The sequence below is a fragment of the Bos grunniens genome, chromosome 12, assembly GCF_055505025.1.
Source record: "Bos grunniens cultivar Pamir isolate PY7600 chromosome 12, Bosgru_T2T1.0, whole genome shotgun sequence".
Classification (NCBI taxonomy): domain Eukaryota; kingdom Metazoa; phylum Chordata; class Mammalia; order Artiodactyla; family Bovidae; genus Bos; species Bos grunniens.
Window position 1 is genome coordinate 75075059 of NC_141176.1, and position 22682 is coordinate 75097740.

Consider the following 22682-nt stretch of genomic DNA (forward strand, 5'->3'; position numbering starts at 1 on the left):
GTGTTTCAGGAATGACATGCAACAGTGATTTTAAGCACCTGATTGCTAGGGACATAACAAGCACTCTATAAATGTTATAATAATTTTGAAAATAAATTAGCCTCTTAATTGTAAGTTCAACCAGTTTTTGGTAAAGTCACATCCATAAAATGTGACTTGTAAGAAAGAAAATATTTTCTTGATATATGTCACTTTCATTATTTGAGCTGATAATTTATATAGGTGTTATACATATAGTATCAGAGAAGGCAATGGCACCCCACTCCAGTACTCTTGCCTGGAAAATCCCATGGATGGAGGAGCCTGTTAGGCTGCAATCCATGGGGTCGCTAAGAGTCGGACATGACTGAGCGAGTTCACTTTCAATTTTCACTTTCATGCATTGGAGAAGGAAATGGCAGCTCACTCCAATGGCAACCCACTCCAGTGTTCTTGCCTGGAGAATCCCAGGGATGGGGGAGCCTGGTGGGCTGCCGTCTATGGGGTCACACAGAGTCGGACACGACTGAAGTGACTTAGCATAGCATAGCATACATATAGTATATTACATAAATCAACAGTAAATATATTCTGTTACCATAAGCAAGAGTGTATGTAACATTGGTCTACAGGCCATCTTTAACCATTTTTAAAAATTTTGAGTTTTAAGTTTTTTTTTTTTTTTTAAAACAAGTTTTTACAAAACGTTTTTAAGGCTTTTAAAAACTTTTAGGTATCACACAATTAAAAGTATCAAGCTGATAAGTTCTAGTTTGATATTTTCCCACATAGATCACTTGACCTTACAGATCCTTCTTGGATGCCTATAAGCGTGTACTTTCATCTCATGTTTACCACATTCCTGCCAGCATGAATGTTGCAGGAAGGGGGACCCCTTCCAGGGCCCAAAACTGGGCTCTTGTCTAACACTCAGAAATGAATTGCCCGAGGAGATACATGTGCTGACAAAGCAAGACATTTTATTGGGAAAGGGCACCTGAGTGGAGAGCAGTAGGGTAAGGGAACCCAGGAGAACAGCTCTGCCATGTGGCTCGCAGTCTTGGGTTTTACGGTGATGGAATTAGTTTCAGGGTTGTCTTTAGCCAATCATTCTGACTCAGAGTCCTTCCTGGTGGTGCACGCCTCGTTCAGCCAAGATGGATGCCAGCGAGAAAGAACTCTTTCGGTTGGTGATGTCTTATTAGTTCCATGTTCCTTACCAGGACCTTATGCAAATGGTTACTGTGGTGCCTGGCCAGGGTAGGCAGTTTCAGTCAGTGTGCTTCCCCTAACATGAACATTTTCTTTTCAGATTGCCTGGAAAATCATAGGATAATAAGTTAATTGATCCTTCTATGTCTAGGTATAGAGGCTTTCATGTCTTGAGTTAGTTTAGTGTTGTCTTCATTTCAAATACACTCTTTAGTCACAACCTGGGCAGCGTGATGTGAAAGAGCAAAAGGCTCTGAACTGACATGACCTGGTTCAGAGTCCAGCTCTTCTGTTTAACAGGTAACAGTCCTCATACCAGTAATGTGACCTCATTTAATCTCAGTGTCCTCATCTGTGAAATGGGGCCAGTACTTCCTGTGCAGCTTGTTGTGAGGCTTAGAGATAATCAATATTATGGTCCAGCACAGTGCTTGGTGCACAGATCTTATCCCCCAGGAGCTGAGAAAAGCTGTCTACATGTGTATAAATGATGGAGCAGGATAAGACGGGTCCTTCACAAGAGGTGTAAACAGAGCCTTAGGAACCCAACAAGAAGAGAGATAAATCCAGGATGGTTTCATGGGAGAGTGTGTTTGGGCTGAGCCTGGAAAGATGGGCAGAATATTAACAGGCTGTGAGAGGAGGGGCAATTTCAAATGGGAAAAAAAAAATGTGAAAAAAGACAGGGCCTCCCCCCTGTTTGAGTCCGAAGTACAGCATTCTTCTATCAGCGCCTCACGTCTGGCCCTCATTGACCATTACTGCAGTCTTCTCCACAGTGTTTGTTGTTGTTGGTCAGTTGATACTTTTGAACTGTGATGCTGGAGAAGACTCTTGAGAGTCCCTTGGACTGTCGCAAGGAGATCAAAGCAGTCAATCCGAAAGGAAATCAACCCTAAATATTCATTGGAAGTACTGATGCTGAAGCTAAAACCCCAATACTTCGGCCACCTGATGTGAAGAGCTGACTCATTAGAAAAAGCCCCTGATGCTGGGAGAAATTGAGGGGAGGAGGAGAAGGGGCTGACAGAGGATGAGATGGTTGGATGGCATCATGAACTCAATGGACATGAGTTTGAGCAAACTCCAGGAGATAGTGAAGGAGAGGAAAGCCTGATGTGTTGTGTCCATGGCGTCTCAAAGAGTCAAATACGACTAAGCAACTGAACAACAACTGAACTGCGGTTTTTGAAATTTCACCCAAAGAGTGGATGTGCTACCTGGCTCCTTTTCCCAATTCATTGTAGAGAAGAAGCCAATTCTGACCCCATGTTGAAACTATTTCTTTGACTTGTTTTTCGTTGCTTTTGTTATTATAGTCATACTGAATGTCCTACCTCAGAGAATCCTGCTACTCTGCCTGTTAAACTAAAGTGCCTTTGTTCAGAATCCTGACCACTTGTAGATGGCAGGAAGGAGGAAATTAACACATCCCCTGCCTGAGTCTTGCCATTCTAGGAGATTTGCAAGATTAATGGCCTTTTTACTTTGCTTCCTCAACTTTGCTTCCTCAACTTCCTCAACCTTAACTTTGCTTCCTCAACTTTTTTTATAGGTCAGCTTTGACCTATAAAAGAACCTGGCATCTAGATCCCACTAAGATGGTTATTTTGAGATGCTAGCTTGGCATCTTCCCGGTCAGCGGACTCCCCAAATAAATTCTCCTCTTCCTGGCCTCAACCCCTCATCTCATTGGCCTGTTGTGTGCTGAGCAGAGCGAGCTTGGATTCTATAAGGAATTGAGACCCCAGATGTGCTGTGTCATGGGACTTCTCAGCACTGTTTGAGTCTGGATGTTGGTCAGAACCCAATTTGATGATGTATCCTTTGCTGTTTCTATTTATCTTTTCTTTTAATGTTAGTATATTGAAAGTAAGGTAGATAATCCTATAATAAATATTGGTGTTATTTATTTGTATGTAATGAGTGGCTTATTTTCTTAGCAAATCCTTTGAACCTGACATGAAAGTGAAAGCTTTCTACAAAACAGTGTTTCTACTGTAAGTCTCCATCACTGAAGGGCCTTGGGTGTACTTCTGGATGATGGCATCAAACCAATGTCACCATTTCCTAGTTTGACTCTCATTTGTGTGTATACTTTTCAGTGAAAATTGGTGAAATTTAACTTAGAGGAAAATAACGTGAATAAAAACACCTTCCTGTCAGTGGGAGGAATTATAATATATGCTCAGGCTTTTCCCTCTAATTTAAGTCAGGCTTTTCCCTCTAATTTAATCAGAAAATGGTGACTGGGAAATTAGTCTACCTTGGATTTTACTTTAAGTCCTCTGAAATGTTTTGCCCATCTGGGGCTCATGCATGAATGATTTCAGAGTCACCAACACACTTGAAGTCCTACCACCACAGTTGAAGAGAGCCTGTTTCTGTCCCCTAATGTACTAATTGAAAGAGTGGATTTAGCCGCCTTTTCTGGAGTATGGTTAATATTTTTGTGCTATGACATGTTACTATTTTGAGAAAGAAACCAAAACAATGTAAAATCAAGCATAAAAGCTAAATGGAACAGTTTGCAAGGGTTGACATCAGTGAAATGGAGGCCAAGTAACTCATGTGTGTGTGTGTGTGTGTGTGTGTGTATAAGGCTTGGAACCTATCTTAAAATGGTTCATTGTTGTTCATGAAAACCAAAGTAATAGATGGTATTAATTTCTGAGCTCCAGAAAGAAAGAAGGTGAAATAATGAAGAATTTTCACAACAGAGCAATTGCTGCCCTTCATGGGTTGCACCCAAGTTAAGCTTTGAGTGAGCAGGAAACCTGTGTGTGTCTGTGTGTCTTTGTGGCTGTCAGGGAGGGTTATGATGGAGACAGTAACTCGATCTTTTCCCTGTGGTCATGTGCTTTGCATATTGTGATCCACACTGTACATGGAGTCCCACTGTTGGTTTGAAGAGAAAATACACATCAGTCACCAATAGCAAGTTATAATCAATTCATGTCCTTTTTCCATTTATGGAGGGTGTTCATACACTTCTTTAGATTCTCATAGCTTCCTTGAGTTTAGTGATTCTGGTTTCTGCAGCACATTATGTAGAAGAGGAAAATGAGACTTAGGGAGATCAGAGGACTTGTTTATCATGGAGACCTCAGTGTGCTACTTGCTTCCCCCCCAAATTTCTAAAGTAGAGACAGAAGTGAGGGCATCATCTGCAGAAAGGTACTACTGTGTATCTTAGGTTGATGCCTGAGGGGTTTAATAGATAATTTGAAGTAAAGATTTCTCATGTAGTAACTGTGTAACTTAAACCTGATTGTTACCTGGTCATTTTGGGGGTTTTCTTGTCATTTTTAAAAAATTTCCCCAGATACTCTGGGGAAAATAGACTGATTTGTCTACTTCTTAAATAATACTCAAATATAACTTATGATAGATTCTCAGATCCTCAAGTCAAAACTTCATGTCCTTCTTAACTTTGAGTATTTTCTGCTTCCACGGGCAAGGATCTACTTAGTCCAACTGATCTGCTTGGTGTCCCTCAAGCATGTTGTTTCTTTCCTTTTGGTTTTCCTGCCCAGACTGCTCTTTTTGTTCCCATTTCTTATACAGACCTTGTCTGTCACTCTATGAATTGCCTTAAGTATCACTGTGAAGGCTCAAGTCAGGTGTTATCCTTTCTCTGAAAATGGGAAGTGGATACCAAGATCAGCAAAACTGATAATTTAAGATAAAATGAATCCTGTGCCTTTACCACCCTGGGCCACCAGCTCTCACACCTGTGTCTCTAGCACAGACCTTCACACTTGCATGTCCAGCTACACAGTGACATCACCGAGAGCTCATCTCAGCTTGTCCACAAGTGATGTCTCCTAAACCTGCATCCATCACCTTCCCCAACATGGAGACCCTGAACTTCCCCTTCTTCACCCCAGACACCACAGTCCTCTTCTCTTATAGCCCCCACCTGTCCCATCAGCAGGTCTTACAGACTCCGCCTTATAAGTGTGTCTGGAGTGTGGCCCCATCTCTCCATTTCCACTGCTCCCTAGATTATTCTAGTAGCCTCACTTGCATCTGCCCTCACCATTCTCCCCTGCCCTCCACAAACAACCTTACTGTCTGTTTACTGCAAAACACAAGCGTAATTCCTTACAAACCTCAGACCAGTTCCCTCCTCGCCTCCCTCTCCCCCTCTTACTGGCAGTAACACCAGTCTCCTGCTCTGTCTCTGCCCTCACTCCCCTCATTCTTACTCAGCTCTGCTCTCCTGCCTCCTTGTCCTGAACCCCTTGGGCATCTCCCCGTAGCCCCTGCATTCACCCCTCCCTCTGTGAGGAGCAGCCTCTCCAGGTCTGACTGAGCCCCACCCCCTTCCCCCAGATATGCTCAACCCCCTCTGAGCAGAGCCCTCACACCCCATGTGGACTCACTTCCCCCCTTTAGTCTCCACCCCCCTGAGCCAGCTTCCTTTTCCTTCTCATCGTCAGTACATGTGCTCAGGTTTACTCTCCTTATTGTTTGTCTCCCACCATAGAGAGAAACTCTAGGGGCTCTGTTTCCTCATGGCTGAGTTCACTGTGCCCAGAACAATGCCTGGTGTGTAGTCAGTCCTCAATAAATACCTGTTGAAATGGTCAAATGCATAAATGCTTTGAAAAAATACAGAATGAAAAGCCCTGATAGGTTTTTTAAATTTTCCTGGTTACAGTTTAGTTACTGTGAAATAAGCCCATTGCTGTTAATTAAACACTTGTATGAAGAAATGATACTAAAAGGTTAGGATGGCAGGAGGACAACACATTTTAAATTTTCTTTTTTCCCTTTTTTATCTCCGTATAGGATTTGCAGAATTTGAAGGAAAGAGATCTAACTGTGATAGGAGATGGAGGAACCCCACTGAGCAAAGGACAGAAAGCCCGGGTCAGCCTCACCAGGTAACTGGGGTTTCAGTTGCCATCCTGCCTCTCCTCCTCCGTGGCCCCTAGTGGATGTGAGCATGCAGACCCTGCTCACCGGGTGGGCCTGTGTGAAGCAGGGTCTTGGTCCTTCCTCTGGGCTCCTGGAATGAACCATGGAGTTGTTGGACACCAACATGATTCAGAGACAAGACCCAGGGAGTGTTCAGTGTCTTCTTATGTCTCTCTATGTTTTCTAGAGCCGTCTATCAAGATGCAGACATCTACCTCCTGGACAATCTGCTCAGTGCAGTGGACGCAGGAATCAGCAGACTCTTGTTCGAACAGTGAGTTTGCTCCTATTGTCTGTCATTTCTTCTTTCCAGGAACCCTGTAGAGATCAGGGAAGAGAACTCAGGAAGGTCTTTGTGCTTCAGGAGACTCAGCTTTGTCCTGGTGTCCCTTCCTCCCCTCCCTTCCCTCCACAGAAGATCCATCATAGAGAAATTTTGCATCATGATAAGGTCAGGACAGGAAGATATATAAGGTGCTTCCAGTGTGTGGGGGCCAGTGGGGTCTGTGCTTTAGGGAGTCAGGGATAGCTGGCAGATTCCTCCACGACTTGTGGTTGATGGATCCAGACCCCAGGGATAAGAAGGCTGATGTAAAGTTTTTAAATCAGAGAGTAGGACTTGGTAACCTGGTAACTGGCTGCCAGTTCTTTTTCTTTGTCATTTGTTGAAGGCACATTAGAAGTGAAAGACCCTGTTGGTTTATGCTTAGTATTCTGTTGGTCTAGAAATACTTAGTAAAGTCTAGAATTTACAGATGATTTATTCCACATCTGAGTATGGCTCAATTATTTAACTTTTCTTCATGGATCCTTACTAGAATTAATACTTAGACCCACATGTAGGGTTAACTCGAATTTGAAACTCGGTATTTAGAATCTTTCTGAAGTCCTGACTCTCACTTTGTTTTTGGAATTTGTTGTCAATGGCTCTTTCTTGGCCACAGAACTCCTGAAGGAGAACAGCTCTGATGTTTTCTGTCATAACACACACCAACCAAGGCCTCTGGTAGAGTCTAGACTGGATTCTTTGAAAGCCTCATGAATTCGCTTTTTCTGAAGCAGCCTCCACATCTACCCCCACAGTTAGTTCTCTTGCTGTTATTTACCTTGTTAAAGCCAATGAGCCTTCCAGCTGCACTTATTAATGTCCTGCTGTATACACTGAGATCAATGCCCTTACAGATGTTCCTACACAAAAACTCTCAATTTACAAGGAGGATGGTGAGCCAGGAGAGGGGAAGGACCACACTGGGCTGAATAAGGGAGACTAGGACATCCAGCTGTCAGTCCTGCCTCTGAGGAACCTGTTTCTACATGGAGCTTGTTAAGACAGATGTCTGGGAAAAGGTCAGCAGAGTCAAGGTTTAAAGAGTTTCCATACAGGGTAGGAAATGCTAAGTGGAAGTAGAAGTGGCAGCTGGAAGCTTTCACTGATGTTGGAAAGCTCCCTGTGCCAGGGGCTGGGCGGGCAGTGCCCTAGGGATCTGGAGGCTGGGCAGGTGTGTGGAGGCTGAGAAGAGGACCCAGTTCTTTGCTAAAGGAAGAGGAAAAGCTCAGGTGTGGAGGGAGGAGGAAGCAGAGCTGTGAGGAGGACAGCAGGCACGTCCTTGCCTGGAGGAGGTGGGGTGTTCAGCAAAGAGAAGCTGTTTGGAAATTCTCGCTCGCAGGTCCTGTGTTGGTTTGCTGGGGCTGTGTCCGTCCAGGCTGCTCTCACAGGAGACCAGAGCCTGGGTGGCTTATGAGAAACAGAAGTTTATCCCTCATGGTTCTGGAGGCTGGGAAAGTCCAAGTTCAGGGTGCTGACAGATTCAGCGTCTGGTGAGGGCATGATTCCTGTGTCCTTATGTGGGGAAGGGGTGAGGGAGCCCTATGGGTCCCCTTTATAAGGACACTAATTCATGTGGGCTCCACCCTCATGACCTGTCACCTCCCGATGGCTACTCTTTTAGTACACTGTGGGAATTAGGTTTTGATATATGAATTTTGAGGACAAAAGCATTCAGTCTATAGCAAGTTGTCACAGATGGAGGTGCTTAAAGAATAGAAATTAATTTTCTCACAGTTCTGGAGGCTGGAAGTTCAAGGTGTGGGCAGGTTTGGTTTCTGCTGAGAACGCTGTCCTTGGATGCTGGTGGCATCTACCTTGCTGTGTCCTCACATGGTTTTTCTTTTGTCCATGTGCACCCCTGTCTCTGAACTTTTTAAGGAAAAAAATATTGAAATATAATTGATTTACATTATTGTGTTAATTTCTTTGTATGGCAAAGTTACTCATTTATATACATACATACATTCTTTTTAATATTCTTTTCCATTGTGGTTTATCTAAGAATATTAAGTATATCTCACTATATTGTACTGTAGGACCTTGTTGTCTATCCATTATACACGTAATAGTCTGCATCTGATAACCTCAAATTCCCAGTCCATCCCTCCCCCACACCACTTCCACCCGTGCAGCCATAAGTCCGTTCACTACGTCTGTGAGTCTATTTCTCTTTTGTCTATAGATTAATTTTTGCCATATTTTAGATTACACATATAAGTGATATCATATGATATTTGTCTTACTCATTCTGACTTACTTCACTTAGTATAATAATCTCCGGGTCCATCCATGTTTCTGCAAATGGCATTCTTTTTCCTTTTTTTAATTGCTGAGTTCAATTCAGTTCAGTTGCTCACTCATGTCTGACTCTTTGCAGCCCCATTAATTACAGCACACCAGGCCTCCCTGTCCATCACCAACTCCTGGCGTTTACCCAAACTCATGTCCATTGAGTCGGTGATGCCATCCAGCCATCTCATCCTCTGTCGTCCCCTTCTCCTCCTGCCCTCAATCTTTCCCAGCATCAGGGTCTTTTCAAATGAATCAGTTCTTCGCATCAGATGGCCAAAGTATTGGAGTTTCAGCTTTAGCATCAGTCCTTCCAAAGAACACCCAGGACTGATCTCTTTTAGGATGGACTGGTTGGATCTCCTTGCAGTCCAAGGGACTCTCAAGAGGCTTCTCCAACACCACAGTTCAAAAGCATCAATTATTTGACACTCAGCTTTCTTCACAGTCCAACTCTCACATCCATACATGACTGCTGGAAAAACCATAGCCTTGACTAGACAGACCTTTGTTGGCAAAGTAATGTCTCTGCTTTTTAATGTGCTATCTAGTTTGTTCATAACTTTCCTTCCAAGTTGTAAGCATCTTTTAATTTCATGGCTGCAGTCACCATCTGCAGTGATTTTGGAGCCCAAAAAAATAAAGTCTGACACTGTTTCCGCTGTTTCCCCATCTATTTACCATGAAGTGATAGGACTGGATGCCATGATCTTAGTTTTCTGAATGTTGAGCTTTAAATCAACGTTTTCACTCTCCTCTTTTACTTTGATCAAGAGTCTCTTTAGTTCTTCTTCACTTTCACAATAACCAGTTAGAATGGTCAACACTAAAATAACAATGGCTGAGAGGGTGGGGAGAAAAGGGAACTCTTCTACACTACTCCTGGGAATGAAAGTTGCTGCAGGCACTGTAGAAAACAGCATGGAGGTTCCTCAGAAAACTAAAAATAGAATTAGCTTATAATCTAGTATTCCCACTCCTGGGCATATATATGCACAAAACTATAACCCAAAAAGACATGTATCCCTATATTCATAGCAGCACTATTCACAATAGCCAAAATATAGAAACAACATAATGTCCACCGTCAGATGAATGGCTGTGGTACATATAGATAATATAATACAAAGGTTTGTCTAGTCAAGGCTGTGGTTTTTCCAGTAGTCCTGTATGGATGTGAGAGCTGGACTATAAAGAAAGCTGAGCACCAAAGAATTGATGCTTTTGAACTGTGGTGTGGGAGAAGACTCTTGAGAGTCCCTTGGCCTGCAAGGAGATCCAACCAGTTCATCCTAAAGGAGATCAGTCTTGGGTGTTCACTGGAAGGACTGATGTTGAAGTTGAAACTCCAATACTTTGGCCACCTCATGCAAAGAGCTGACTCATTTGAAAAGACCCTGATGCTGGGAAATATTGAGGGCAGGAGGAGAAGGGAACGACAGAGGATGAAATGGCTGGATGGCATCACCGACTTGATGGACATGAGTTTGGGTAAACTCTGGGAGTTGGTGATGGACAGGGAGGCCTGGTGTGCTGCAGTCCATGGGTTCATAAAAAGTCAGACACAACTGAGGGACTGAACTGAACTGATTCTGACTGATGTGAGGTGATTGTAGTACTGATTTGCATTTCTTTGATAATTCACAGTGTGAGCTCCTTTTCATATGCCTATTGGCCATCTATTTGTGTCCTTTGGAAAAAATGTCTATTTAGTTCTTTGCCCATTTTTTAAATTAGATTTTCTAATTGAGTTGTATTAGCTGTTAGTATATTTTATAAATTAAGCCCTTGTTGGTCACATCATTTGCAAATATTTTCTCCCAGCTGTAGGTTGTTTGTTCATTGTGTTTCTGGTTTCCTTTGCTGTGCAAAACCTTGTAAGTTTGATTAGGTCCCATTTGTTGTTGTTGTTTTTTTAATTAAAAGAATAATTATTTGTGGCCATACTGGGTTCTTTGTTGCTGTGATTATTTTTTTCTAGTTGTGATGAGCAAGGGCTACTCTAGTTGTGGTGTGTGGACTTCTCATTGGACTTCCCTGGTAGCTCAGATGGTAAACCGTCTGCCTTCAACGTGGGAAACCCAGTTTCAATCCCTGGGATGGAAAGATCCCCTGGAGAATTAAATGACAACCCACTCCAGTATTCTTGCCTAGAAAATCCCATGGATGGAGAAGCCTGGTAGGCTACAGATCATGGGGTCACAAAGAGTCAGACATGACTGAATGACTTCACTTTCTTTACTTTCTTTTTCTCTTGTTGCAGAGCACAGGCTCTAGGATGTGTGGGCTCAGTGGTTGCAGCTCCTGGGCTCCAGAGCTCAGGCTCAGTAGTTGTGGTGTATGGGTTTAGTTGCTCTGCGTGTGTGGGATCTTCTGGGACCAGTAAACATCCTGTGTCTCCTGCACTGGCAGGTGGATTCTTTACCACTGAGCCACCAGGGCAGCCATCATTTGTATATATTTCTATTGCCTTAGAAGATTGACCTAAGAAAACATTGGTATAACTTATATCAGAGAATATTTTGCCTTTAATCTCTTTTAGGAGTTTTACGGTGTCATATTTTATGATTAAGTCTTTAAGCCATTTTTAGTTTATTTTGTGCATGGTGGGAGGGTATGTTCTAACTTCATTGATTCATATGCCTGTGTCCATGTCCTTATGTCTTAGTCTCCTCTTCATCTAAGCACACTAGTCAGAACAGACTAGGTGCAGTGTATTTAAGGATAGTGACTACTTCTTTATGGTCGCTGTCACCAAATTATAAGGTACTAATAACTAAGGTGACATATGAATTTGAGGGGGGCATGATTGGTGTATATAGCAGGCCCAGGATAGCAAAGTAAATGGACTTCAGCAGAGTCAGTAGGTATGTGAGGAGCTCTGAGCTCTAGACACAAGGAGCTGGGATTCCACATCCACTAAGCAAGGATTGTTATACTTTGGTGGAAACTGCCCAGATGTAAGACGTGCCTAGTGTTTGGGTGATGAAAGAGTCATAGAGGTGGATGCTGGTGATGGCTGCACAACAATGTGAATGCACTTAATGCTACTGTATGGCTATATGATTAAAATGGTAAATTTCATGTTAGGTATATTGTAACACACATACACACAAACCTGCATAATAGCACTGAATCTTTGAGAACACTAGAGAGTAGGATAGCTGACAAATGGCATGGTCTCCAGCTCTCTGATCTGACCCCCCTTTCCCACCCTCTCCTGTTCATGGCTTGATGAATTTTCCCTTAGAGAAGTACCTTGTATCTTGTCACAAGTTCAGTGACAGGAGCTCGTACTGTGACAGTGATTCCCCACCCCCACCCTCCTGGCATCGTGAGTATCTCAGCCTCCTTGTTCCCAGCGCCATGCCCTGAGCTCACAAATGTGTGTCACCCTGTCTTGTGAGCATCTGCACAAGTTCTCCATCAGGGCAGGAACAAATTCTGCTGGTCACTGCATCTGTGTCACAGGGAGAGGAGAGCAAGTCATTTTGGTGCCAAGTACAGCGTGCTGATCACAGAAGTTCTTCTGAGTTCTTTTTCAAACACAGGTGATATTTATAAAATCCTCTCAAATATTTTAGGTGCACCACTTCAGATATATACTTGATAGAAGCAAGGTTAAGATAGTTGTTTGCTAATCAAAACCACTTTCTCTAGGGTGACTTATAGCAAAGAGCATTAAAGCAATTTAGAAAACCACTCAGCAGCAACTGGAGAGTGTTCTCAAGTTAGAGAGCTGGATGGAACAATATGTTGTGAGAGATAGTTGTGTGGGATCTTAGTAATGAGGAGTACTTTGTGTTATAAGTTAATGAATCATACTTCTACTTGCCATTAACAGATTCCTTCAGTCATGAATCTATATCCAAGGTTATTAAGCTTTGTGAGATTTGCATTTATACTCTGTGAACACTAAGTGGGTTCTATCACCTATAGAAGGTGAAAGGATTTAGGTGACCTGATGCAGTCTCGTCATGCCATGGGCATCATGCTATGGATCTCAACGAGTTTCAGCCCCACATCCCAGAACCCTGTCTCCTGCATCATCAGCTCTTCAGGTCTGTCCTGATCAGATTCCCATGCTGCTACTTACATGGCTCACCCTCCTGCTCCAGCCCTTCTCAGACTATGCCCCATTCCCACATTCAGGATGCAGCTCCAGGTCGTCAAAGAACAGGCTTCTTTCCTGTCTGCCCCCATCAGCCTTTCCAGTTCATTCCCACACCCACTCAGTATCCAGCCATGATGGCTTTGCGGGGGTCCTTTCTCACCCCTGTCTATCTGTACATACTGGTCCCTCTGTCTCAGAGCCAGGGAGCAGTGTGCTAGGACACAGAAAGTGGAAGACCAGCCCTGCTGTTCCCTCCCACTCCTCTAGGGGGCACCCGTGCCCTCTGTCTTCCCACAGCCCTCAGTGGGTACACTTGACCATTTATAAGTCCCACCATCCCCTATAAGCTGTGAATGCAGGAAGGCACCTCAGCCCAGCATGTTCTGTCCCAGGAACCCTGCACCTGCTGTCTTCTTCCAGGTTGTTTCCCCAGAGAGTCTCAGGGCTTCCATGTCTCCACATCTAAGACAGCAACTCCCCTTGCTTTTCCTTCAGAGGACATGTTGAAAGGTTGTTGTTGAATCACACGAATACACCCGGATTCTTGGCCCCCGGAGGAGAAGAATTCAATCCGGGGCCAGAGACGAGGCTTGATCGCTCGGAGCTTTTGTGTAATAAAGTTTTATTAAAGTATAAAGGAGATAGAGAAAGCTTCTGACATAGGCATCAGAAGGGGGTAGAAAGAGTACCTGCTTGCTAGTGTTAACAATGAAGTTATATACTCTCCAGTGAATCCAAAGAATGTCTGGAGGTTGTAAAGACCTCATCAGACCTACTCCCATAATTTACATTTTAAGATAACAGAATTAGCAAGAAGGTTTAATCCAAAGACTGTCCTTAATCCAGAGACTGTCCTCAGGCAGGATACATTATTGTTATATAATCCTAAGGAATGTGGAGAAAGAAAAAAGTTTGTCCTTTCTTCCTCCTTGAGAATTCCAGACCCCTCTCTCCTTGGGGACCCCTAGACTCCCTATCAACCTGCCTAGGAAATGACTCTATCATTCCCCCCTTTTCTTTTAGGAGAATTATGTTGCCTAGGGAAAAGGGGCGTCGTTCTCACTCCATAACTACTTCCGAGCTGACAAGGGGCATTGTCCCTAAATTGGTGAGGCAACATATTCTCCTAATCCTCATATTGAGGATATCTGATCCAGGGGCCCCAAATAGTAGCTGGAGGAAGCTACAGCAGTAGCAGGAGTTTGAGCAGCCATTTGTAACTTAAAAGCTTTCATGCGGCTAGAAACAAATCCAGTTATACAATTACAGATGCAGGGAGCAAACAGCAAGAACAAAACAACCAGAATTATTGTAATTAAGATAGTTGTCCACCATGGGGAATTAGTTAACGTTTTCCAAAGTGAAGCAATTGAGGCTTCAGGAGTGTCCATAGCCCTAATCATCTTGTTCATGTGGTTAGTAAAATGAGTAACATTCGTGCTCATATCAGGTATATATGTACAGCACTGGGTATGAATAATGGCACAAGTTCCTCCTTGTGCAGCTGTCAGAATATCTAGAGCCAATCTGTTTTGTAAAACCACCTTTCTAGTTTGTGCTTGTTCAGCATTAAGAGTTGAAATAGCCTTTTGAGAATCTTGTAATGCCTGTTGAGTAAAATTAGTCAAAGCATCCACTCGTAACATAACATCTGTAGTTCCCAAAGAGGGAACAAACGCTGCAGCCAAATAATCATACCAATAAAATACAGACCTTGCCCACCGAGTTCTAAGGTGGGGTAAATTAGCAGGCTTTTCTGGAAGCTCTGAAAATATAAAGCCGTGAGTAAAGGCTAGACCCAGGGTGCATCTCCCTATCCATCCAGGGGGAAGCCATGCCCATAGGTAAGAGCCACATATCCAATAAGTCCCGTTTGGAGCAAGCCAGCACGACTGAGATATCCAGTCCCAATTCGTGCCTGGCCAGACAAAGGGAGAACCTGAACTGGGATTGGAAAACACGGGAATGATTACATTGCATGTTTCCTGAGACAAATATCCCACTTGTTTCCAATTATTGTAATTAAGTTGTTGGCTAACTTTTGGGGATGGCTCTGTTTGTTCCCAGCGTATAGAGGCAGTAGATATTAAACGTCCTTTTTCAGGAGTTAGCCATGTAACCTCATCCCATATATGATAAACGTCAGGTAAAAAACCATTATATCTAGACCTATTTACCTTATATGTAGCAAAATAGTCATTGAACCGAGGCAATGTATAATCAAAATTAAAAGTCACATTATGTCCATAGTTAGAGTACAAAGTGTTGCACCAGTCCATTTTAGGGTTGGTAGATGTCATCAGATGAAGAAGAGGCATCGCATGTGATTGTTGTCGAAGGTATTCACAGACTTAGAGAAAGTCTTTTCCTTGAAGTGGGGATGTCCACCACGGGAAGCCTTCCACGGACGAAGAGGGGAGCGCTCCGCAGACCCAGCAGTTAGACCGATTGTGGAATGCAGCATAGGAGTGAGCCCAGGACAAGAAGACATTGTCTTGAGGATCCAATGGCAGACTCAGGATATTTGGAGTCAGCAGAAGTAGACTCACATAGATTATCAGGCCCATCTGCTGCCCTTTGCTTAATTCTAGAGCTCCGGTCAGGGCCACAAGCTCTGCTAACTGAGCACTGGTTCCCTGGGGGAGAGATTTTGCTTCCAAAACCTGTTCAGCAGTCACCACGGCGTAACCTGCTTTACGGTTTCCATCCTGAACAAAAGAACTGCCATCTGTAAATATTTCCATGTCAGGATTGTCTAATGGGGTATCCTTTAGATCCTCCCAAGCTGCATAGTTCAAAGTTAGGAATTGAGAACAATCGTGATCAGGTGTTTCATTTTCCTTCTCAGGAAGGAAAGTGGCAGGATTTAAATTTCCATAAACTTTAAGCTTAGCTTCTGGTCCTTCTAACAACAATGACTGATACTTAAGAAGCCTACTGTCTGTCATCCAAATATTAACCTTAGAATTTAAGATTCCACTCACATCATGAGAAGTCAGTACAGTAAGGTTTCGTCCATTAACTATTTTTAAAGCTTCAGGTGCTAATAAAGCCGCTGCCGCAATTACTTTTAGGCAGTGGGGCCACCCACGTGAAACTACATCTAATTCTCTGCTTAGATAAGCAATATGTTGCTGGTGAGGCCCTCGGGGTTGTGTCAAAACTCCCAATGCCACACCTTTTCTTTCAGTGACAAACAAATTAAATTCTGACCCTGTGGGCAAGCTCAGAGCTGGAGCTTGCAGGAGAGCAGTCTGAAGAACCTTAAAAGCCTTTTGAGTTTCTGGAGACCAAACCAGTTTGTCAGTTTGGGCCTGCTGAGTTTCAGCTATAAGTTTATATAAAGGCCGGGCAAGTTCCCTATAACCCGGAATCCAAATGCGACAGTAACCTGTGATTCCCAAAAATCCTCTCAGTTGTCTTAAAGTCATAGGTAGGCGGTGATTTAGTATAGGTTTAATTCTGTCAGGGCCTATGGCCCTAGTCCCTTCTGATATGATTAGGCCCAGATATCTAATCGATTGTTGACACAGCTGAGCCTTTTCTCTTGATGCCTTGTAACCACAGTCTGCCAGAAAGTTTAAGAAATCTTCTGAGGCTTGCGAACAAGCTTCCTCTGTCTCAGCACAGAGCAAAATATCATCTACTGCCGGGGACCAGCCCCAGCTGATCCATGGTATTCGAAGGAGAGACGGCCTAGGCGACTATTTATATGCTAATTAGAGATATAGAGAACAATAGAATGAGGATAGCTCAGTAGGAAAATTCAGTGGAGAAAAGAAGCTGAGTAGCTTGGTTTACGCGGGAGACCAATAAAACTTCAAGACAAGAAGTTTGCACCACTTACGTAGGCCGCAGGCTCCCTCTCGAATAGTGGAAGGTGCCTCACCCTAGACACCTTCTCGAGTGGGTCTTAGAAGCCCAGGCATAATTAGTAAGCGTGGTGGGTTCCGCGCTCCAGATGGAGACTCAGCTGGAAGTTAAAGGGAAGAATGACATGGGGAGACCAAGCGCTGGTGAACAAGGCCCATAGCTTTATTTTTAACAGGGGCTTTTATACCCTAAGTTACACATAGAGGATAATAGGGGATGCAAAGTCAGCAGTCTTTGATTCTTATCAAAAACCAAGGTTTCTTTCCTGCAAATTTATCGTATACAAATGGTTTAGGTGATTTACATCATCTTCTGGCCAGAAGGCCTACTAACATTTTATGACTCTTGACAAGGACTTATCAACAAAGACTTATTTTCTCTAAGAGTAATTATTTTAAGGTTTGGCACCATCTTCCAAAGATAAAATTGCATTCCTATAGGGCGGATGTGTAATGGGTTTACAACAAAGAAAGAATTTATTACCTTAAGGGTCTAAAGTTACTAACACCAAGGCCACTACTTATTTTTTCTATATACCAACTATTAATTAATACACATTCAAGGATACAATTTAGGGGATGTGAAAACTTGGCAACAAACATTGACTCATCAATGAAATCCTTTACTAGTTTATTCTGACAGTTTTTAACTCTCTGAGAGGCTCTAAGCTATTTGAATATCTTAAGCTTCCCGTGCCTCTGGAGGCTAGGAGACTGTAAACAATCGTATGCATAGCTGCAGGAGTCCGGGTAAACTTGTCAGGCGAGTTAGAGAGCCATCTGAGGGATTTGGATTTAAACACTCCTAATTGCCCAGGAACTTTATTAATTGGAGCTGTAAGTTAACTCTTTGACAGAGAGAGAGAGAGATGGTGGTAGGGGACAGCCCCCAGTAAAGTCAGAGGTGAGAGCACAAAGCAATAAAGTAGGCAGACTCTGGTTTTTTGGGGGAAAATGCTCGAGAATATCCGGGGGGACTCCTGAGGCTCGATCCCGCCTTTGCGTATGCCGAGCCTCCTTCCTCATGACCTTTGTCATGAGTGGAATGCCTCACCGGCTCCCCGCAATCTACATATTGTAACACCACTGCTTCAGAGCTATTAAAGTTTTGTAGATCCCGTGACAAACTTTGTCCAAATAAGTGAGGACTGTCACGAAATCCCTGGGGCAAAACTGTCCAGGTTAACTGAGAAGCTGGCTGCGTAGGGTCTTCAAAGGCAAATAGGAATTGACTTTCTTCCGCCAAAGGCACTGAATAGAAGGCATCCTTTAAATCAATTACTGAGAAATATTTGGCCCGTTCAGGAATTTCAGACAATAGAGTATAAGGATTAGGCACCACGGGGTGTAAAGGAACTACAGCCTCATTTATTATTCCGAAGTCTTGAACTAGTCTCCATTTACCATTCGATTTCTTTATACCCAAAATAGGAGTGTTGCAAGGACTGTTACAGGGAATTAATAGTCCCTGCTCCTTTAAATTTTTGATGATGGGTTTTAACCCTTCCTTAACTTCAGGTTTCAGTGGATACTGCTTCTTATGTAGAAATACGTGTGGGTCTTTGAGCTTAACAACTACAGGAATAGCATTTTGTGCTCGACCCACAGATTTTCCATCAGCCCATACTCTAGGATTTACATTTTGTTCAACTAAAGGGAGAGAAAGGGAGGGCTCCATATTCATGAAAACAGAGGCATGGACCTTGCTCAGTATATCCCTTCCCAAAAGGGGTGAGGGAGATTCTGGCACAATGAGAAACTCCTGTGAAAACAGCACAGAATCCCAGTTGCAAGATAAAGAATAACTGAAATAATACCTTTTGGCTCGTCCAGACAGTCCCATTACGGAAGCGGATCAGGAAGAAAGTGGGCCAGGGGCTTCAGTAAGCACAGAATAAGTTGCCCCAGTATCTAAAAGGAAATCGACGGATTGGCCCCCTACAACTATTAATACCCGGGGTTCCTCAGGTGTAATTAGGACGGGAGCTTGTGTGGGGACCCCGGGGCACCTTCAGTCCTGATTGTCTTGAGAGTCCGACCCGGGAGACCTACGCCTCTGGGGACAGTCTCTCTTCCAGTGTGGTCCTTTGCAGACCGGACAGGGAGCCGGGGGTGGCTTAGATGCCTGAGGGCAATCCCGCTTGAGGTGCCTCTCCTTTCCACAGTAATAGCAAGCCCATCCCTTTTCACCTGGGCCGCTCTGGGCATTTTTCTCAGGCTGTTTAAGAACGTTTTTCATAGCCATGGCGAAGGCTTCTGCCTTTTCCTTTGTCTTTTTTTGTCTTTCTTTCTTTTCTTCATATTCTCTACCATAATAGACTGTCTGAGCCAGTTGTAACAGAGTATCTAAAGACTGATTTGGTCCATACGCCTGTTTTAATAGCTTACGGCGGATATCTGGAGCCGACTGAGTGAGAAATCTATGTTTTAAGATCACTTTTCCCTCTTCACTTTTGGGATCAATCTCAGTGAATCTGCGAAGGCCTTCTCTCAGTCTATCTAGGAATTTACCAGGAGCTTCTTTCTCCTCCTGTTCTATATCTGCCAATTTGCCATAGTTTAAAGGCTTAGAACGCGCCTGCCTAAGTCCCTCAAGAATACATCTAACAAAATGATTCTGATCCCATCTTCCTTTAGCTGTGTTGTAGTCCCAGTCTGGTTCTATAGTTGGGACCGCCTGATTCCCAGTGGGGAGGGCCGCTATCTCGTTCTCTCTCTTCCCTACTGATTCATTACCAAGCCACTCATCTCCATAAGCAACCGCTTTTCCCAAAACTCGAGTCTTTGACTCAGAAGTCAGCGTTTGTCCCAAGATATACATCACATCTTTCCAAGTGAGGTCATAAAGCAAAGTAACACCTTTAAAAGCTCTGATATATTTTTTCTGGGTCCTCTAAATAGTCTCCCAGATCCTCCTTGATTCTTTGTATTTCTTGATAAGAAAAAGGCTTATTAACTCTCACAGACTGATTATTTCTCCCGGTGGGTGTTTCATAAAGAGGCAACAGCTTGTGTGGCTGTTCCTCAGTCTCTCTGGCTGCTCTGCGCATATGATCCCAGGGATAGATTGGAGAAACCTGTTTCTCCTCTTCTCTTTGTCTCCTGTCCTCCATCTCATCTCTTACTTCGATGGTCTGAGTTTCTACTGAAACCAGAGTAGTCTGAGGTCGTACTGAGACAGGAGTTGTTTGGACCTCCATGTGGGCAGTTTGAATCCCAGTTTGGAGTCCCAGGTACGGGGGCAAAGTAAGAGGACAGGAGGGAGCTGAAGATTTCACGCCCAAATCTATACCCTTAGGACATAAGTCTGGCATATTTCGCAGAGAGAAAAAGGGCAACACATATGCTACTTCTACCCATTTCCCTTGTTCCTTACAGAACCAGTCTAATTGTAGAACAGTATTATACTTAAGAGACCCTCCAACTGGCCACCGTTCACCGTCCTCCAATGGATACCGTGGCCATGCAGTATCACATAGGAAGACCAGGTGTGTCTTCTTTAAGCCCTGGGGATCAAATCTATCCCAGTTTTTCAGGATACAGTTCAAAGGAGTGAGGCTGGAATTGTTAGCTCCCATCTGTAAGAGAGAAAAAAAGCGACCAGCGCCATTTTTTCTACCGGAGGCGTCCCTCCCTGCTCTAGATGGGGGTGTAGACAGACGTTACACCAAAAGCTTTTCCTTCCTGGTCGGACTTAGTCTGTCCCTTACCAACGCAGGCACCGTACTCGTCCCTCCTGGTTCTACCACCGAGATGGGGTGGGGATGTACCAGGGGTAGACTTGATAGCATCCCTACTTGATGTCCAGCTCTTCACCCTTAACCTTGCTTGCCTCTGATGTCACCTGGGGTGAACCATAGTAACCTTCCGGAATGCCTCCCAAGCTAAGACCGCTGTAGGAAACATTCGTCACCTGAGTGCCTGTGCACGACCCTGAGTATTTCCTGACTACAATAAGACCGACATGAACATAAAACTGAGATGTTCTTTCCAAGCATCACCACACCAGTATAATAGCCTCCTCTGATCCACTAAGAGCCGGTGTTACCAAAGAAAAAAAAAACATCGCAGTCCCAATCTGAGTAATCTTTAACCTCAGAGATGTTCTGGGAGCTAGAGCTCCATCTAGCTTACGAACTTTTGATTCCTAGCGAGGCTAGACACTTTCTTGACTACCAATCCAAGTTTGGGACCTAAGCCATAGTACACAATAACAGTATAGATCACAAGTCCCTTGAAAGTCTATGATCCGATAGATTAGGTTAGTACTTCTAATTCCCAAGGAGTTATGAAATGGTCAAATAGACCGAAAAGCTTGACCGAGAAAGGAGAGTTCGGTCCACACGCTTTGCCCATTTCTGGTCGGTTCCCGAAGGAGACATTGGGTGCCTCTTGGCATTGGCAGGTCGGTATAACGCCCCGACAGGTTTCTGCCATAAGCTGTATGAGATCACCATGGAACCGCAGAGCAGGGCCCCTTACTTGCTTCATGCAGGGCATGCCATCCATTCACACAAGCACACCGTAGCGTTAGTAAAGCGCGGCAGAAAACGTGTTTGCTAAGAGAACAAAGAACTAAAGCTCCAAGCATCCTTACCTTGTCCTGAAGGATCCCGGACGAGCCCCCAAGATGAAAGGTTGTTGAATCACATGAATACACCGGGATTCTTGGCCCCCGGAGGAGAAGAATTCAATCTGGGGCCAGAGACGAGGCTTGATCGCTCGGAGCTTTTGTGTAATAAAGTTTTATTAAAGTATAAAGGAGATAGAGAAAGCTTCTGACATAGGCATCAGAAGGGGGTAGAAAGAGTACCTGCTTGCTAGTGTTAACAATGAAGTTATATACTCTCCAGTGAATCCAAAGAATGTCTGGAGGTTGTAAAGACCTCATCAGACCTACTCCCATAATTTACATTTTAAGATAACAGAATTAGCAAGAAGGTTTAATCCAAAGACTGTCCTTAATCCAGAGACTGTCCTCAGGCAGGATACATTATTGTTATATAATCCTAAGGAATGTGGAGAAAGAAAAAAGTTTGTCCTTTCTTCCTCCTTGAGAATTCCAGACCCCTCTCTCCTTGGGGACCCTTAGACTCCCTATCAACCTGCCTAGGAAATGACTCTATCAATGTCATGGACTGACATGTCAAAAGGTAAAAAATGAATCCTTTTGGACTTAATGAAGCAATGGTGTTTGTGTATACACCACGGAATCTTGATTCTGATCACAGACCCAGTGTCCAGAGTGTCCCCTTGGGACTTTTCTATCCTGAGTCCAAAGCACAGGACTGCTCATGGTTAGGAAGGAGTAGGGAAGGGGGCTGACATTTACTGAGCGGACTGGTGGTTTGGTTTCTCTGAATGTGTGGATGGGTTGTCACTGGCCTTGTTTTGAGATGAAGAAGCTGAGGTTTAGTCACTTGAGGTCATCAGCTTCATGAGAGGGACTGAGCTGCAGGGACTGAGCTGCAGGGACTGAGCTGCAGTCTGCTGCCTCCAGACTCTTCATCTGACTCACTCAGCTAAGCTTTGGCCCAGGTTCCTGAGATTTGCTCTGTGAGAGTCTTGGGCTCCCAGAGTTCACGCCTGGAGCCCTGCCCGTGGTCAGTGGGACCCCAGACCTGGCCACTCGCTTCCCTGAAGGGTTGTGGACCCTGTGGTTGAGACTGGGGCTGAGTTCCTAGAGGTCTGCATTTAGAGTGTAGGAGCAGTTTTTTTTTTCTTTTCCCCTTTGTTTGTTTTTTTTTTTTACTGTGAAAAAAATTTAATGTTGAATAGTGAAGGGTGTCTTGACTACAGAGAACTGACGTGTCCTTTGAGCCATTGGGTTATTTCCACTGTGATTTGGGCCACTTTGATTCTGTTCTTTTATTTACATATTTTAAAGGTTTTCAGTCCTAATGAAAGAAGACTTGCTTCCTGGATGGGACTAGGAATGTTGTAGAGAATGATGGAGGCCATG

General features: G+C 43.9%; 1 protein-coding gene and 1 long non-coding RNA gene across 7 annotated transcripts in view; one reads left to right on the forward strand and one right to left on the reverse strand.

The window, feature by feature from the left end:
- The window catches only part of LOC147361913 (ATP-binding cassette sub-family C member 4-like), a 195388-nt gene that overhangs the window by 68272 nt on the left and 104434 nt on the right, over positions 1-22682 (forward strand). For all 6 annotated transcript variants that reach the window (XM_086330224.1, XM_086330221.1, XM_086330223.1 and 3 more), the window contains 2 exons: positions 5989-6083; positions 6305-6391. In XM_086330224.1, coding sequence (XP_086186350.1) covers positions 5989-6083; positions 6305-6391 — 182 coding nt within the window. The remainder of the gene's footprint in view (positions 1-5988; positions 6084-6304; positions 6392-22682) is intronic.
- Positions 1063-21488, reverse strand: LOC147361915 (uncharacterized). Its single transcript, XR_015138376.1, has 4 exons — positions 21318-21488; positions 8178-8314; positions 6163-6435; positions 1063-1296 (listed from the first exon to the last, which is right to left on the reverse strand). It is a non-coding gene; the product is annotated as an uncharacterized LOC147361915 (long non-coding RNA).